At 40.4% G+C, this 16,379-nt stretch overlaps 2 protein-coding genes across 3 annotated transcripts; one reads left to right on the forward strand and one right to left on the reverse strand.

Annotated features, from left to right (window-relative positions):
- Positions 1–419: 419 nt before the first annotated feature.
- Positions 420–4,763, forward strand: LOC131893402 (uncharacterized). Of its 2 annotated transcripts, XM_059243418.1 has the most exons (4): positions 3,288–3,779; positions 3,888–4,152; positions 4,224–4,438; positions 4,517–4,763. In XM_059243418.1, the coding sequence occupies exons 1-4, from the start codon at positions 3,774–3,776 to the stop codon at positions 4,634–4,636; spliced, it is 606 nt and encodes a 201-aa protein (XP_059099401.1). In that variant the 5' UTR covers positions 3,288–3,773; the 3' UTR covers positions 4,637–4,763. The 2 variants fall into 2 exon arrangements, 1 of the variants encoding a protein (XP_059099401.1); XR_009374684.1 differs by lacking the exons at positions 4,224–4,438; positions 4,517–4,763 and adding an exon at positions 420–1,056 and having other exon boundaries at positions 2,171–3,779; positions 3,888–4,208.
- Positions 4,764–12,873: 8,110 nt separating this feature from the next.
- Positions 12,874–14,325, reverse strand: LOC131893407 (elastase-1-like). The gene is made up of 2 exons (XM_059243426.1): positions 13,749–14,325; positions 12,874–13,336 (listed from the first exon to the last, which is right to left on the reverse strand). The coding sequence occupies exons 1-2, from the start codon at positions 13,788–13,790 to the stop codon at positions 13,082–13,084; spliced, it is 297 nt and encodes a 98-aa protein (XP_059099409.1). The 5' UTR covers positions 13,791–14,325; the 3' UTR covers positions 12,874–13,081.
- Positions 14,326–16,379: the final 2,054 nt, after the last annotated feature.

Consider the following 16,379-nt stretch of genomic DNA (forward strand, 5'->3'; position numbering starts at 1 on the left):
GCCCTCTGAATGCTTCTGAAATGCAAACTCAAGTGCGCTTTCAAAAGTTCAATTTTGTGGCGGCAATATGCCAAAAATAGACAAAAAAATGTTTGGCCACGCATAGGAATTGATAGAAATAGGTTTTAACCACCTGGTAAAGAAAACAACTCTAGTCTTTCGGAATCTTTGAAAAATCGGGAACATTTTTAGAAACCCCACGCACACTTTAAGGCCACCCTAAAATTCCAATCCAGGTTGATTCACGTAAAGTACTATGGTTGGTATGTTTCAAAATAGGTTCCCTTCCTCCTTCTCTAGTCCTCTTATGTCTTCCAGTGGCATTGGAACAAGTAATAAGGCGGAACAAATTTCCCCTCACTCCTCGGTCTCTCACTCTCTTCGAGTTTTGTCTGGAAATCAATGAGTAACTGATTCCCGTACCTGGAATGGCTCTCACTCGAGAGCACGCAGACGGATCCGTCTCATGTTCAATAATTCTTATTAATTGATTACGACAAACACCGAGAAACGTTCGGGGCGGTTCGTATGTCGAGCTAGGCGTTTTATGGAAAGCTAAAATGCGTTTCCCGAGCACAAGACTCCATCCTACACTGAAGCTCAATTCATTTCCTAGTAGGTTGCGTGAGCGGATTGGAAGCGGCCGCTCAAAATCTCCGAGCGAGAAAAAAGAAGCGAGAAAATCACTTTGACGAGATTCCTGAGCCAATTTCGGGTCGAGCTCAGGCTCGAACCGAGCCTAAGGCGTTGAAATATCCTTGAATAGTTCAGGAGATGTTAGAAAAAGAAACAGGAGATGGCCTAGGCGGGAGTGGTGGCCTGAAATTGAGTTACAAGGTCAAGAAACAGACCCTATTCAGGGTCACTTGGAATACAAACTGAACGAAAGAAGGACGTAGCGGCTCAGTTCTGAACAGCGACTTCGTTGGCTTAAGTTTAATTTGAAGACAAGTCTGAGAAACACAATGCATAGTTCCCATTGGTTTGGTGTGTTCAGTGTTCTTTTATCAGCTATGATAAGTGTCTCTTCCACGCAAGAAAGAAGCGAAGAACGAGGTAAGGCAATCAATCTGAGAGAGGGTTATCTTAGATAAAAAGTTAGGAAATTCATACTTAGGTGATATTAAGGTTGAAAAAATTATTTGATGCCATAGAAAAAACTTGATCTCGAAATGAGCGATCAATTTGGAAACTTCATTCAACAGTACCAGGTTTGATTCGGCCCTAATGTGAAATCTCTTGGATGCGCCTTTTATTAGGATTGTTCAGAAATTCGTGTGGCTTCATCAAGCTTTCCAATCACACTTTTCTAACACTACTTAACGCTCACAAGTAATACCCAGTGTTTGAAGTCATATCTTGACCTCATTTGATGATCTATCAAAATAGTTACTATTTTGTTACAATTGTGTTTTGGGGCAGGCTTACTTTTTTATATCACGGCTACGGGAAAAAGCCCTCCATTGTAGAAAATGCAAGGCTTACCTTTTCATGAACCACTAGAATATGGACGGGTATGCCAAGGTCTAGATTGACATGTAAGAAGCGAGTCAATGCATTGCGATTTCCTTCAAAGGAGATGGATCGCAGGACGCTACAATTCAGTATTTTCATTTTAGGTTAATCAAACAACCGAATCAATTTCAGCGAAGTGCATTTCAACGCACATGATGGATGAATGAATGCAGTCAATTTTCAAAAGAGATCCAACTCATTCATTTTTTGAAGAGCTATGTAGTGATCTTTGAGGGGGCATAACTTTTGACAGAGTCTTTCGGTTGAGCTAACCATTGGCAAACATAGTCGTAGCGTTGGTCTCTTTTCAAGAACACCTAAAGGCACCTAAAATGCAATAACTCGATTCTGAAATGTCGATTGTTATCCCTCACATATCCGTCCATATTTCAGTCGTTCTTGGAGTTGTCTCTCTCAGGCTGAATATAGTATTTAACAACCAAAGAAATGGAGGAACTACTCTGCCCTCGAAAAAGAAGTTGATGTGGGATTGTACTTGATTGTTTTTCCTAGTCTAACATTCAGCAAGTTAGAGGATCAGAGGCAAGATATTATAGTATTAGAGAGCAGCATTTTCTCAAAGAAAAGAGGTAGGCTGATTTCGTCAGATTTGCATTATATTCTTTGAAATAATCACTTTCTCCGCCCTTTTCAGTGATTGGTTATGGCATGACCAATTTGGGCCGCACCGTGCTCACAGGAGGATTGGTTGTTGTCTTGGGGGCCGTGGGTGTGGGGGCCGTCGTATTAGCGGGGCGTGGAACCCAAGGGGCGAGGGGTGTGACCACCCAACGCCGAGGGCAAAATCTAGGACCTCATTGGCAAAAGGACCGCCTATGTCAACTCCGACCCCTTCTACCTCAATGTCTAGCCAAGCTGAAATAAAACTAATATAGGCATGAAGATGTGTTCGATTTTGGAGTGTGGATGATTTGAGTTCAAGACTAGATGAGTTGAAATATGAAGACGAGAAGGAAACTCGAAGTCGGTGTGCTCCAATTCCGAAACCAGTTCAGGTGAATGACCCAAATCGAGAAGTTGATTTATGCTCGGAAGAGATAACAAGAACGCTTCAGCTATTCTACTGAGCCAAGCTTTCGTCCGACTGATACTTAAATGATACTGCGTTCGTTATTGGCCGATATGTCCCCGGGAACCGATCAAGATCCTGCTAGTTTGGAAGTATGTCCAAAAAAACCGCATCACTCTCAATCGTGCTAAACTTGGAATTAATTAGATCGGAGATTCCACCTATTGCTTGACTTTGGCATTGGGTTCAGGTTTTATTTAAACGGAAAAGATTGCCGTGTTATGTGTAGGTTATCGGAGACACGACTTTCAGACAGATTACCCTGCATAAAGGGGTTATTTGTATTCCGCAACTTTTTTTGGCCTTTGAATTTTTAATTTAGTCTGGGACAAACCCAAAGAAGACATCAATTATTCTGATGTCCGTTTTTTCTTCGGCCGAGAATCATAAACGGAAGGGTGATCAATTGAAATTAACTTACATTATTGGATTTCTTCGATTTCAATCGTCCAAGTACCGATTCGAACAATCTCTTTCTAAGCATTTTGTGCACCCTCCGGCTCAATCATATTTATCAATCAATTCCGATATTGATTTTGGTCCACTCTGGCTAGCTTTTTACTTATTTATTTTAGTAGGCTTATGGATTTTTGCTATATCAAAGAACCATTTCGACACTCTGCAGTTTGCTGTTTTAGCTTTGATTTAGAGGTAGGTTTTTGAGAATTTGCTTCAAAACTCAAAACACTGTTTGAAATGAACCACTTTAAAAGGGTTTACATATGTATCGTACGTAGCTAGTTCTCGAAAAACAAATCCCTCCGCAGAAGCATTTGAACTCAATTTTAAGGCGACGACGTGAATTTTCGATTAAGAAAACATTTTACCATATCATTACATAATTTGGATCTCTTCTGGATGTCAGTTTCACTCCCGGGCTTTATGTAAAAAAAACCTGGGCCCTCGGTTTTACAGCCATTCTGAAATCGTTATTACACATTGAGCCCCTAGCTCAAATAGCCCCATTTTCTTATCATTGGAGCGAGACTGACCGGTCAGACCCAGATTACTTAAAGAAAAAAAAACAAGAAAAAACGCTAGGATGGTCGAATGCATATGTGCGTTGGTCGAAGTCATCCACGATGCCCGCGTTTCACCCGTTGGAAAGTTAGGGCATAAATAGAAACCTGATCTTGAGCAGTTCTCAGTTGCCTCCGAGACCTCCACCATGAAAGTAAGTCGAAATGAGCTCACTTTGCCGGGAGGAACTAACTTGATCATCATTTGTCTAACGTCCTCTCTCTCTCACTCTCTCTCTCTCTCTCTTTCTCTCACTCATCAGGTTTTCGAATCGACCTTTTCCCTGTTCTTGGGCGCCGTGGTGGCTGTTCAGGGCGTGCCACAATACTTTTACGCCTATCCAGGGACGTTTCCTTCGTTTCAACCCAATGGGTTGAAATTCAGCCACACTCCACAACAATTCGGCCACACTCCGCAACAGTTTGGCAATATCCGTCATTCCGCACAAGAGGCCAATTGCCGGATAGAAATGGAGCCAATCGCTCACCAGCAATGCCAAACCAAGATCGAACAGGAATGTGAGACCGGTAAGAGCCATAGGAATTAATTGATCTGAGAATAAGTGGCCCTACGTGTCAACGATTCTTCCATTGAGCAGAGGAGATTCTCGTTGAGGAGATTGAATACTTGCTCAAGTGCCATGAGGTAGTAGACCAAGCATGTGGTCAGGTGGTTCCACAAGGCGGACAATTCAATCCCTCTGCGCCGCAATTTCGACATCGCTGTCACGATTTGCCCCGCCAAGTGTGTCTGCCCGAAGGCCAAAAGAAAGAGGTCCTCAAGCCTGTGGACAAATGCTGGAATGTTCAAAAGGTAAGATTGAGAAAATCCTGGCCACAGTTGAATTTTGCAGAAAAACGGACTATCATTGTGCTTCTTTAATCATCCCAGGTTGAATGTCGAGAAGTTGTGGAGAACGTGCCCAAAAATGTGTGTAATCACGACTTGTCTGATGCTTTAAATGACAATGAGTTGGACATCACTCGAGATGGAGCCATTATCGAGGCATAATCCATTTGTGTTGTAATAATAATTTTGATGACAAGGAAATATACATTTGGGTATACTATTTGGGGAAAAATCGAATTGATGGATCTTATTTTGTTTAGTGCTCGATGACTCAGACAACTGAGAAAGAGATGGTTTGGGTAGATAAAAAGTGAAACATGTTTTACTTAATTATCAAGACGACAATGAAGCACTATACCTGATACTATACTAAACTAATCTGATCAAATCTAATTTGTTTCGATCTAGATCTAGATTTACATCTAATTTGATCCAATCTAATCAAAAAAGAGTTTGTATATCATGAAAAAACTTTATTAAGACATGTTTTATTTCCATTTATCGGGAAAACTGAGTTGTAAAGATAGACAATATTAACTTGGATGTCTGTCAACGCCAGCATTTTAAATATTTGCCAGGTATAACCTAATTCGAGAAATGTATTTGTTCTCTCCTTTTCATGTGGTCAACAAAACTCATTGCGTAGTTCCTTTGTCTTGGCACTCTGATATGTTGGCCATTTTAACTTTAGTGTGGTCTTAAGAATGACATACGTACTTCTTTATTAGCCTCCAATCTACACAGACATGCTTAGCCATGAGTTAATTCCAGAACAAAACATCGAGTGGGAAACCGCTTTCCTTTTTGTTATGGTGCGTCTACACGACAAATAATTCGGCAAATAATTAGCCATTTGACAAACATTGTTTGCCATTTCACAAGTAATTCACAAACATTTCTCGATTTGAACATGTTTAAAGTTTGTTTGCCAAAGAGCAAATATTTCATGGACAACAGCATCCTCCTCAGCCCTTCCAACCAAGGTGTCCATTTTCAGTAATTATGGAACTTAACTCTTTCGATCCATGATGGTTTATAACAAACAAAAATGTATTGATNATGCTTGTGAAATCCCAAACAATGTTTGTCAAATGGCTAATTATTTGCCGAATTATTTGTCGTGTAGACGCACCATAAACTCTTCTCAGTAAATTGGTAGCTCTAGTCGCAACATCCCGTGATTATTTATTTTATCCCATCAGTAGTAGCCGTTCCTGGGTGGGATTAGGTTTAGGAATTAACCTAGCATTGCTTTTATCCAAATATTTTATTAGTATTAACAACTATGATGCCAAGGTGGCCTTAAAATCACTCAAATGTTTAAGCTCCCCTGCACCCGACGGCATTACGGTAGATGCTCAAATGTGCTTGCTCCAGTATTTGTTTATGGTGCGTCTACACGACAAATAATTCGGCAAATAATTAGCCATTTGACAAACATTGTTTGCCATTTCACAAGTACTTCACAAACATTTCTCGATTTGAACATGTTTAAAGTTTGTTTGCCAAAGAGCAAATATTTCATGGACAACAGCATCCTCCTCAGCCCTTCCAACCAAGGTGTCCATTTTCAGTAATTATGGAACTTAACTCTTTCGATCCATGATTGTTTATAACAAACAAAAATGTATTGATTGTGGTTCATTTTGACACAGGATAACTCCAACTTAGAGTAGGAAGGGCCCTGGAATTGTCAATCAATGTTCAAAGTCATCAGATGTTATCCCATCCCCTCTTAATTCAGTAGTCACACTTCCATCTCCTATCGAGGATTGAATAATGATTGAATGATGATCGATCGATCGATCAACCAACCAACAACACCTATCCCCGGAATCCGGATTCATCTCCTCCCGTCCAGGCAATGGAAGCGTCGACCCCAGTCAACCCACCCACCCTGGGCCTGTCCTCAGGCTCAGCCCGATCATGGACATGGCCCCGGCCATGGTCCCGGCCCCTTCTTTTACATCCGTCTGTGAGCAAGACTTGAGCGAACCAACCCAAAGCTAGATGGATGGAATGGATGGATGGATGGATGAATTCCTTGACCTCGTCCAAAGAAGATTAATCCGATACAAGTTGGATAAGATCATTAGAGAAAACGGAATCATCGGCTCATACCTGGAGGTTCTTGGCTATTTATTAGTCAGCCCTCGGCCGTACACACATGGCCATGATCGGTCCTCTACGTACATACACCCTTGAGACCCCAGCCTCCAGACCAGGCAGCCACTTTTGGCTGCTCTTTCGTCCATTTCCCGCCCGCCAGTTTTAGCCGTGAAAGCCAGATCAGTCGGATCTCAACGGATCGAGTCCTACCCACTCACTGACTCATTACCTTAAAGCTGCCCATGACCATCACCTTCCCTGTGAAATGCCGTTTGTTCTTGTGGGCGGTCCTTATTTGTTCTATAAAACTCTTTTTAGTCAATGCCATCTGTAATGTTAACTGCATATAAATATCCAAATTGTCTTTATCATGTTTAATGCTCTTACTATATTTGTGTTAACGTTTCTGACATGACCTTTGAACTATATATCGTTGTCATACTTCGACCCATACTCGGCTATTAAATAGTTTATCATATTATTGGAGAACTGTTGTCCATTTATTCACGATTATAAAGAGCTGGAAAATTGGTGGGGTTTTCGTTTCCAAACAATTGGTTTATGATTTATAGTCAAAATGAATGTCGAAAACCTTTCGAAAAGCATTTTTTTTTATTAAAAATGAATCATCAGGTGGCTTCTGGTATAGTTCATAGAACGGGGCAAAACACGCCTTCAAGTAGTAATCGGTTTCAGTCAAAATTGACCGCACAGAATGAAATTGGCAAAATAAAGGACCTTTTTGGAAAGCGAAACATTCTCATCATGATAGTGCCCATTGGTGTTTTTTTTTCAAATTTCATTCCTCAGTTTTCCTCTGTTCATTATAATAATCATCTTGTTTACCGTGCATAACATAAATATTGAATGAAAGACCCATTGAGAAATGATACAATCACTTGCATGTTCGTCTGATTAGAAATCTGAAATCAAAAAATTTGTCATAGCCGTTTTGAGGGTGTAGTTTCGCGTGTAGACGGCTCAGAGATGAACTGTTTGTCAAATACCAAATATTTCCGAAATTGTTAGGCAAACTTTGTGACAGAATGTTTCTCGTGTAGACGCACCATTACTTAATGCAACGTTCATTGGATCAATCAGGGTTTCCAGAGTGTTTAAAAGCTGCCCACATTAGCCCACTATTCAAAGGCGATGACCGGTTCAAATTCAATGTCGTAACGACCGATTTCCCCTCTTTCAAATGTCTCTAAAGTCTGGAGAAAATAGTTCAGACTAAATTAGTGGAATATATTGATGATAAAAAAATAACAGCTCCACGCCAGCATGGCTTCAGGGCCAATTTTAGCACTGACCTAATTGGCACAGCACAATACAGGACTTATATAGTGCGTTGACACTGTTTTATTTAGATTTTGCCTCTAACCTATTTTTTACAGACAACAGATTCCGTTTAAAGGTTGCGCGAGTGATTTCTGTTATCGTTCCGAAATATCCTTGTCTCGTTGGGATTAGGGTCCTGTATTCTAAACACATGGGACTAGTTGGGACCAAATACAACAAGTCCCAAAGCGATGTCAGTTTATAGATACATATGATTGAAAAGAAATGATCAAGATCAATTGTGGTAGAAGTAAATACTTCGGTCAAACTGTATTACCAAAGAAGGTGAAATTACTCGAAGGCTGAATAACATACGTTAAAATCTTGTCAAAATGCGTTAACAATATACATCAGAAGGATAGGCGTGACGCAAAACCACCAGAAGCATCCGAAGTAACAAAGAAAACATTGAACCAAAGGAAACTTCGGAATGAGAGACATTTTAGAGAGTTTTAAGTGACGTGGGATCTCGCTTGGGTTTCTTGGTGGGGGAAAAATGATCTGTTTTTGGGCTGATGGACTCTTTTTCAATCCAATCAGGCGAAGCAAGATGGGTTGAGATTGATGTACGATAGGTAAATTAGATAGAGGCTTCACTCCAAATTTTAAATCTATTTCCTTTTTTTCAACCAGAGATTTATTATTTCCACAAACAAAATATTACTAATGGAGCAAATTTCCCTAAGTATCTTAACTTTGAGAGCACCGCTCCAAAGATGGAAGTTTTTCTAACGGTACGGCGTTTTGAGCTCCTTCATCACAAACAACTTGGACAATAATTATTACTTCACCCTCAGGAATGATCTCACTTTCGCCCCGTTTAAGCTCTTCAGGCAGCAACTTATGCTGTAATTTAAATGCTGCAAAGAAGGCTTGGACTCAGCAAGCTGGGTTCGAACCAGGATTTGCAAATTGGAAACCTGATACTCTACGAATACGGTACGCAGCTAGCAATTATGGTCATATAGCATCCCCTCCCCATCATACAATTATGATTTTCCTCAGTGGAAGGATCGGATTCAATGGAAGTATAGTCGAATTATAGTAACTCAATTCACTCGCGCAACCTCTTAAACGGAATCGGTTGTCTGTAAAAAATAGGTTAGAGATTTTGCCAAGCCTTTTCGGTAACGTAAGGTAGGCCACGGTCTATTACTAAGAAGACTTTTTGACATTGGAGTCAGAGGCAATATATTAGAGTGGATAAATGTTTTTTTACATGGCAGAGACACACGAGTAAGAGTTGAAAGTACGTTGTAGTTTCTTAGTGCGTCTCGAAAAGTAGTGTCAGTGTACCCCAAGGTTCAATCCTGGGCCCCATTTTTATTTTCTGTATTAATCTCGCACTTCTTACCCTAATGTTGAACTCCTCCATCTCACCATATGCAGACTACTCTTCAGTCGAAATGACCAAAACTCTTCGGAAACTGCAAGCAGACCTCAACCAAATATACAATTGAGTGGCTGAAAATATACGACCATAAATGGAGACAAATTTCGAGTCATGTCTTTTAGAGCGACCACGATAATTCCCCGTCACACGTACTAATTCTAATAAAGGGAAATTGAAGTGGTCACTAGCGTTAAGGATTTGGGACTTGTTATACAAGACGACGGAACGTTGCGTTCCAGTCAACAATAGAATTACACTTACGATAGTTATCACATCCAATATCAGTTTACTCTAATTCAGCCACTCCATTGAATGCTGTTTTGATTTCAGTTCCAGATTTTTGATTAATCGGAGAACTGAGGGTTCTATTGTCGTACATAAATAGTTCAGATGACCTCTGCAGTGAAGAATAAGGAAAGTCTCTAGTATGACATAATATTTTTCCAACGCATGTTCCCATCTTCAAAGTACCGCTCCAGTTTGGAGCCCTAGCACAAAAAGGATGTGACCTCATTCAAGGAGTCCAGAAAGGCGCAAGATGCGTTATGTTTCAGAAATGAGTGGACATATACGAGGAGAAAACTTCAAGCATTGGGTCAAGTACCTTACAGAAGAGGATAGAGAACGTTACAGAACACCATCCCAAGCATTTTAAAATGATCAATAAAGTAGACGAGATACGTAGATGGCAGTGGACATGTCGTAGCCTCTTCAATCAGGACATAACACTCGCGTTCCGAACGGCAGGAGAACCTCAAAAATCCCCGTGACCAAAGGTCTCGAAACGTTTGAAGAATTGTAGAACATTTGAAGTTAGTTAACTAACCCGAGGATTGTCCCACAACAACCACTTCGCGCAATAAGTTATATCATGGATAGTTGAAATAGCTTTTGATGAGATGGGAACACCGTTACAATTCACCCCACATTCTACGTTAATTAAACCCTACGTTGCGGTTTGAGGTTACCACAGTGAGAGCTGAAATGATAAGCAGGCGATTACCTGTAATAACTCTTGAAAGTGCACCTCGGAGAACTCAGAGAAAGTACAGCCTAGAGAACAACTTATTGGTTGCTCTTCAACGAAAGAACGCCGCAGTTATATACTTAATTACAAAGTGAACGATCTGATGCAATCAGTGACTTTAGATAAAACGCATGCACGTACTAATTTGTCATGACTCTTATCATACAGCTTAGGTATTGTCCCTGCCATTCCAGTTCATAAACCCAATATTAGACAGACCTGCGTGTTTTTTATCCTATGACTCATGTAGAGAATATTGACGTTTCTCGCCGCTCGTTGACGTTTCAGAATCACTCTAAGTATTTGAACGTATCGAAAAGGAGCATGAGTTTTAATTAAGCTTAAAATGCAATTATTTAGCACCGTCTCCGCTCATTAGCTAACGTGCCGCCTCTTCAAGGTTGCCTATACTCATTATCTTCTTCAACGCGCAAAAGGATGGGATTTATTATCCGAGACGAAATAAATCTCTCCAACCCAGGATTCTCAACTATCACAGACGAGAACTTGGCATAATTTTACCGATTTCTCATAACGGAGGGGTTAAACTTGTACTCCATCTTTGTTTGTGATAAAATTAAGATTGGCAAAGGTATCCTTCCCGCTATCCAAACATCATGGAGGAGGCAGGGAACAATTTGGAATGATCATTACACAGATACGACTTTGAATATCGTTCCGGGATGTTTACCCTAATGTACGTAACATGTTAATGACTCACGGGCCTCTATGGTTCCAATGTGGTTGATGACTGGCGTAAATAAGCTTTCTCAGTGAATTAATTACCGAACTCGCTTTGTTCGAATGGGTGAATTCGTCCAACTTTGAGACGACGTGCTTTTAGAAAATATTCTAAGATAACATAGATATCAAATTCACTCGTCAACGATGGGAGTCACGGCTAATTCAACAAAGGATTTCGGATCACCACGGGCAGTTCCCATGTGCTATTATTTTGACACGATGAAAATATAACGCTAGCTTAACATCTCAACACCTTTGTAACTCCCAAAATCATAAGGAACACCCTTATTTATGACATAGATACACTTTTCATTTAGGTGGAAGTTCATTGGCTAACAGTAAAATGCAAAATTGCAACACAACAACGACCTTCAAAATTTTGGATTGGTGGAGTATCAGGGTTCATTTGTGATTGAATTGAATCCGATATGAGAGAGTAACTTGTCCGCAAATTCGTCTGAAAATTTAGCTATGGTGGTTGTACAATCATAGGCAAATCAGAGCTGGGTTTTTAAGTCTGGCCAAGAGCTTAATAGCTCTCTCAATCACGCTAAAGCAATAATATCAAAGTTGCACTTCATGATTTAAAAGCTAGAGTAACACTACTATGGTCTTGTTTGGCATTTCCCTCAACACTTGGTGCGGCATATGTCCAAATCACTTTGTGCTAGAACCAAAATTTCGCTTCATCTCGAAGTGGTATTCTGATCAACATTTCCTAAACTCAAATAGCTTCTTTAGGTCGACAACCAAAAGTGATCATTTATTTCATCACTTGACGCTAATGATGTTTGTCTGTGAAGAGAGGTGGTGGAACGCCGCAGACAACGACACATTACTCATTGGATGAAGTGGAGGAACTACTCAGATTTACAGTAAGAAACCACCGTTTCGGATTTTGCTATTACCTATAGAGAGACAAAGGGTGAGCATATCAAAGGTGTTCGGGATGCCACTCGGGGGTCGTGATCTTTTCTTGTGGAGTCTTGGGAAGAAGAATGTTCAGAAAGTAGTTATTTTCAAGGGATTTTAAACTGTGGCCACTAATCAGGCCAGGTTTTTTCTTCATGGGATGTTGTTTGGGCTGTTTCGTGGACTCCTTAAACAAACATGATCCAGAAATGATATTTTTGGGTGATTGGAATGGTGAGCCGAGTGAATTTTTATGAGAGAGGTCACCACTCATCTATAGAATAACAGCTTTGCACTCGAGCATTTGGATCTTGGCCGTGATTCCAGATGTTCAGGTTTGGGTAAAAGCGTTTCCAAGCAATGATGCAAGGAACACGGGTCCTAACTTGATTTTGACGGTAATACCGTGGGCAGATCCGCGGATGTCACAAAAATGATCGATTGTCGTTGGAGACATTGCGACAAGGCCTGAAGAGTGTCTCAAAGTCAGTTCCCGCCCGTTGAAGCAGTGTTGAGTAAACACCGTGAGAAAAGCAGGATCAGGACTTAACACTGACAAACACATACTTACTGGTGAGTTTCCCGATGCTTATTTTATGAGGGCGCTCGCTCCAGTACGAGTCACTTTGGAGCGCGTTCTATCGTCAAGAGTCCGTGACGGATCAAATGTCGATGATAACAGTGAGATCCGAGTTCGCATGATGAAGACTCGGGAGTGGAGCAATTTCTCTTGGCCTGCTCATAACCGGCCAAATGGTTCGCAGCGTGGCATTTAGTGATTTTGGTCTCATGCGTCATGTGAAGTAAGGGAACATGGAGATAATAAATCTCTGGTTAAAAAAAAGGAAATAGATTTAAATTTGGGTATCTAATTCACTTTGGCATAAAATGGGGGCTTTTAAGCTCAAATCCACGAAAGCACGTGTTTTCCGCCAAAACTAGTCGGAGGGCCGATTTGAGCATGATTGATTCATGATTTTAAAGATCTCCATGATGTTCACCATCATGGAGAGTTGCTGTAAGGCAGTCAAATGTTCCGTGCAGTCAATTTGTTGGCCCATCATGCTCAGTGATTTCACAATCACAGGAATTGATTGATGAATCCGAGATTATCAAAAACCTCAGCGTTACCAGAGGGATCATCCTCACAATTGGGTGGACCAAATGAAACCACACCGTCTATGAAGTATCGTCCATTCCTGAGATTGGTCACGGCTGAGCCGGAGTCTCCATGGCAAGACGTTCCAGATCCCGTGGTGGTGCAAACTATGTTGTTGGCTAGATTCTGGTTGAAGGCATTCTGACATGTGGAGAATGGAACATGGTGGAGGGTTGCCTGGATGGAGTAGATAAGAAAAATAGGGAAATGTTAGGTTTCAAAATGCATCTAACTTGAGGTATGGAGCCCATCCAATGGGTTTTCTCGGAATTTATCTCGCTGATCACCTTAGGTTTGGAAATAAATTGATATACGAGTACCAAAAATGGATTGGAACAATTCGGACAATTAAATTGCCCAGGCTGCTTCACCAACTGGTGCGCAATTTTGAGGGAGGGGGGGCACTCTTCTGCGTTTATCTCTCTCTCAATCTCTCTATCTATTTCTGTACCATTGAAATATCTTTGTGTTTTGCACCAAAGCCTTTTTATTTAAAAATAAATCACTTAATTTTATTGAGAATGAAAACAAAAATTTCTTTACAACTCATTCATTGTCAATGAGTGTGCCAAGTTCGACAATCACTTACCTCTTTGAAAGCCTCACTCAGGGACCCGTTAGTGCTAGTCATCCCCCATCCAGCCAGCCACCCAAAGGCTCTTGGCGGCAAAATTAGATTTAGGCCAAGCTGGTAGACACAGGGGTCGAATATTGTTGGTGAAAGTGAGGGTCTCGGGTAATTGAATCACTGCCACATCTCGACCCGAAGCAGCGTTTATGATAGTTGGATGTGGTCTCACATTTTGAGCATCTCAATGCGAGATGGCAACCGAAGAACACTATCACATCAGGGTTGCCAGGGGGCGGAAAACAGGATGAAGATCCGTTCTTTCACTTGTTGCCACGCTGGTTCCGCCCATGACGCAAACATCTTTGAAGAGTCATCGCTGAGAGCCCACCTCTCATCAGAATTTCGACCTGATCAACCTTTGGCACTGTTGGGGGACGAAGCGTATGGAGCGGAAGATGTGATGATTCCTCCCGTCCGTGCACAACAATTGGGGTCCTCACACCCACATCTGCGTCGAAAAATGGCAAAATACAACCGTTCCCACCAAGAAGACAAGAGTTCAAGTAGATCAAGTATTTGGTGTCCTAAAGAGCAGGTTTCCCGTCCTACTCAACATCTTACGTAGCACCAAAATGGCGAACATCCAAGCTCTCATTGCATCTACAGTTGTGATTCAGAAGATCCTGATAGATTTCCAAAAATACTGACTTGAGGAGACGTGGTGTAGTGGTTAGCGCAGTTTCCTACCATGAGAGAAGTCCCCGGTTCGATTCTCCTCCCCGACCTTTCTCAAGGAAACTTCTAGACGCTAACCACGCCCACAGACGGAGAACCAATCTGATACAGACTACGACACTGCCTATCAGACCTTTATACGGATGATGTGATGGCTAGCTTCGCTGGCCGGGCGAGGTTACCCCTCCGACCCTAGCACCCCAAATACAAAAAAATGGAACATTGAAGGAACCCTTAAGAGAAGTATTTTATAGTTTTGACTGGCCTGGATGTTTTGGAGGGCCCAAAAGCGTAAACCTTGACATTCACTACAAGTGACTCAAAAAACCTAGTTGAAGAAAAAGCTCTTGGATACTTTTGTGGATGTATTGTAAACGATACCTTCTGCTCCTTCTTTATTTAGTGTACTGCCCTAATCTTCTCGGTTTGTTGTAATAAAGTAGTGGTTGTTCAATTCTGGCATTATTCTTTCTTAATTTTTCGGCAAAACTTCAAGCGTTTCCTGAAGATACGACTAAATTCTCAATAATTTACACACAAAAGAGAAAATATAAAGATAGTTGCATTTTAGCCAAGGATTCTGCAGCTGAAATAAATCACCCAGAGGAACCAAGTTTGATCTACTTGTATGAACCTGCTTGGTTTAGGGTATTAATTTGAGGATCCAAGTAAGGAGACAACTTTGAGGGCATTTGTTTGCAAAGATTTTGAAAGAGAACGTACATTGAAAATTGTCTTTTTATGTGTCTCTTTTGCTGTTTAACATTCTTATATATCTTCGCGTTCAAGAATTATTTCCCCCATGAGAAAAAAATAATGTGCCCTTTGAAAAAGAAAATGTTAAGTGATTATTTGGGCCTCAAAAAGATTTTTTTTTTCGAGCCTTAGCCAATAACAAACTAAAATACAACTCATGATATCAGCCCAAACAGTTTCGAACGGTTGCGAATTTTCTTTTCAAAGTAGGAAACTTGTAACTAACATAAATGAGCCCAAAAACAAGTTTTCAGTCTTTAAGGTATCTTTTATTATGTTAATGAGTGAAATTGTGGGAGTCTACCTATAGAAATGCAATGTTAGAATATTATACTTAATGGCGGCAGATTTACCATTGGGCTATTGTTAGATTTACAACAGGTTTATATGGTCACATTTGTTCCCTACTGCGGGGTCTTCTCTATGGAGGTTTTGAGTTATTTAGATGAACAGTTTCTTTCAAGTTTACATGACTTGGAACTGTAATTTACTCCTGAAAGGAAACTTCCAGTGACTTCCAAAAAAATGGACATGATGTCATTTTCTTCTCTTGCTTCAATGTCCCAAATCATAACATAATGGTACTTGCTGCACCTAAAATTGCCAAGACTTCTAGCTGCGGTTTTTATTCTTCATACAACATAAGAAACAGCTTTGATAGACAATGCATTATTAAAAGTAAATATGTTATTCCATTGAAAGCCAATTGGAAGACATTTTTTTTGAAGATGCATTTAATACATGTTGGAAGTATCCTTAGTTACGTTTTCAATTGGAATTTCATAAAAATCCATCGAGCAGACGCTGAGATATTACCCTTCAAATATCGTATTTTGCATCAAATTTAACCACAAATTGCTTTGGTTATACCTTATAGAAATTTCCAAGAAATGTTATATGCTTTTCCAATGTCCCAAAAGTAAATGAAAATGCTTCACTTTTCTGAAGCATAAAGAAGAAACTAAAAATTGGTTATAGTATCACTTAAATCATGCTTAGAATAAACAACTCACAACTATGATGTCATAATTGTCAACCACGAGTTCAATTAAATTTGATTTTGACGTTTGAATTTTTTTTTTATTGACGCTTGATGAAAAAATTTTTGGTTCGTGGAAAATGATCAATTCAAAGAGAGACAAATTTGAGAATTAAACC

The sequence above is a fragment of the Tigriopus californicus genome, chromosome 2 (genome assembly GCF_007210705.1).
Source record: "Tigriopus californicus strain San Diego chromosome 2, Tcal_SD_v2.1, whole genome shotgun sequence".
Classification (NCBI taxonomy): domain Eukaryota; kingdom Metazoa; phylum Arthropoda; class Copepoda; order Harpacticoida; family Harpacticidae; genus Tigriopus; species Tigriopus californicus.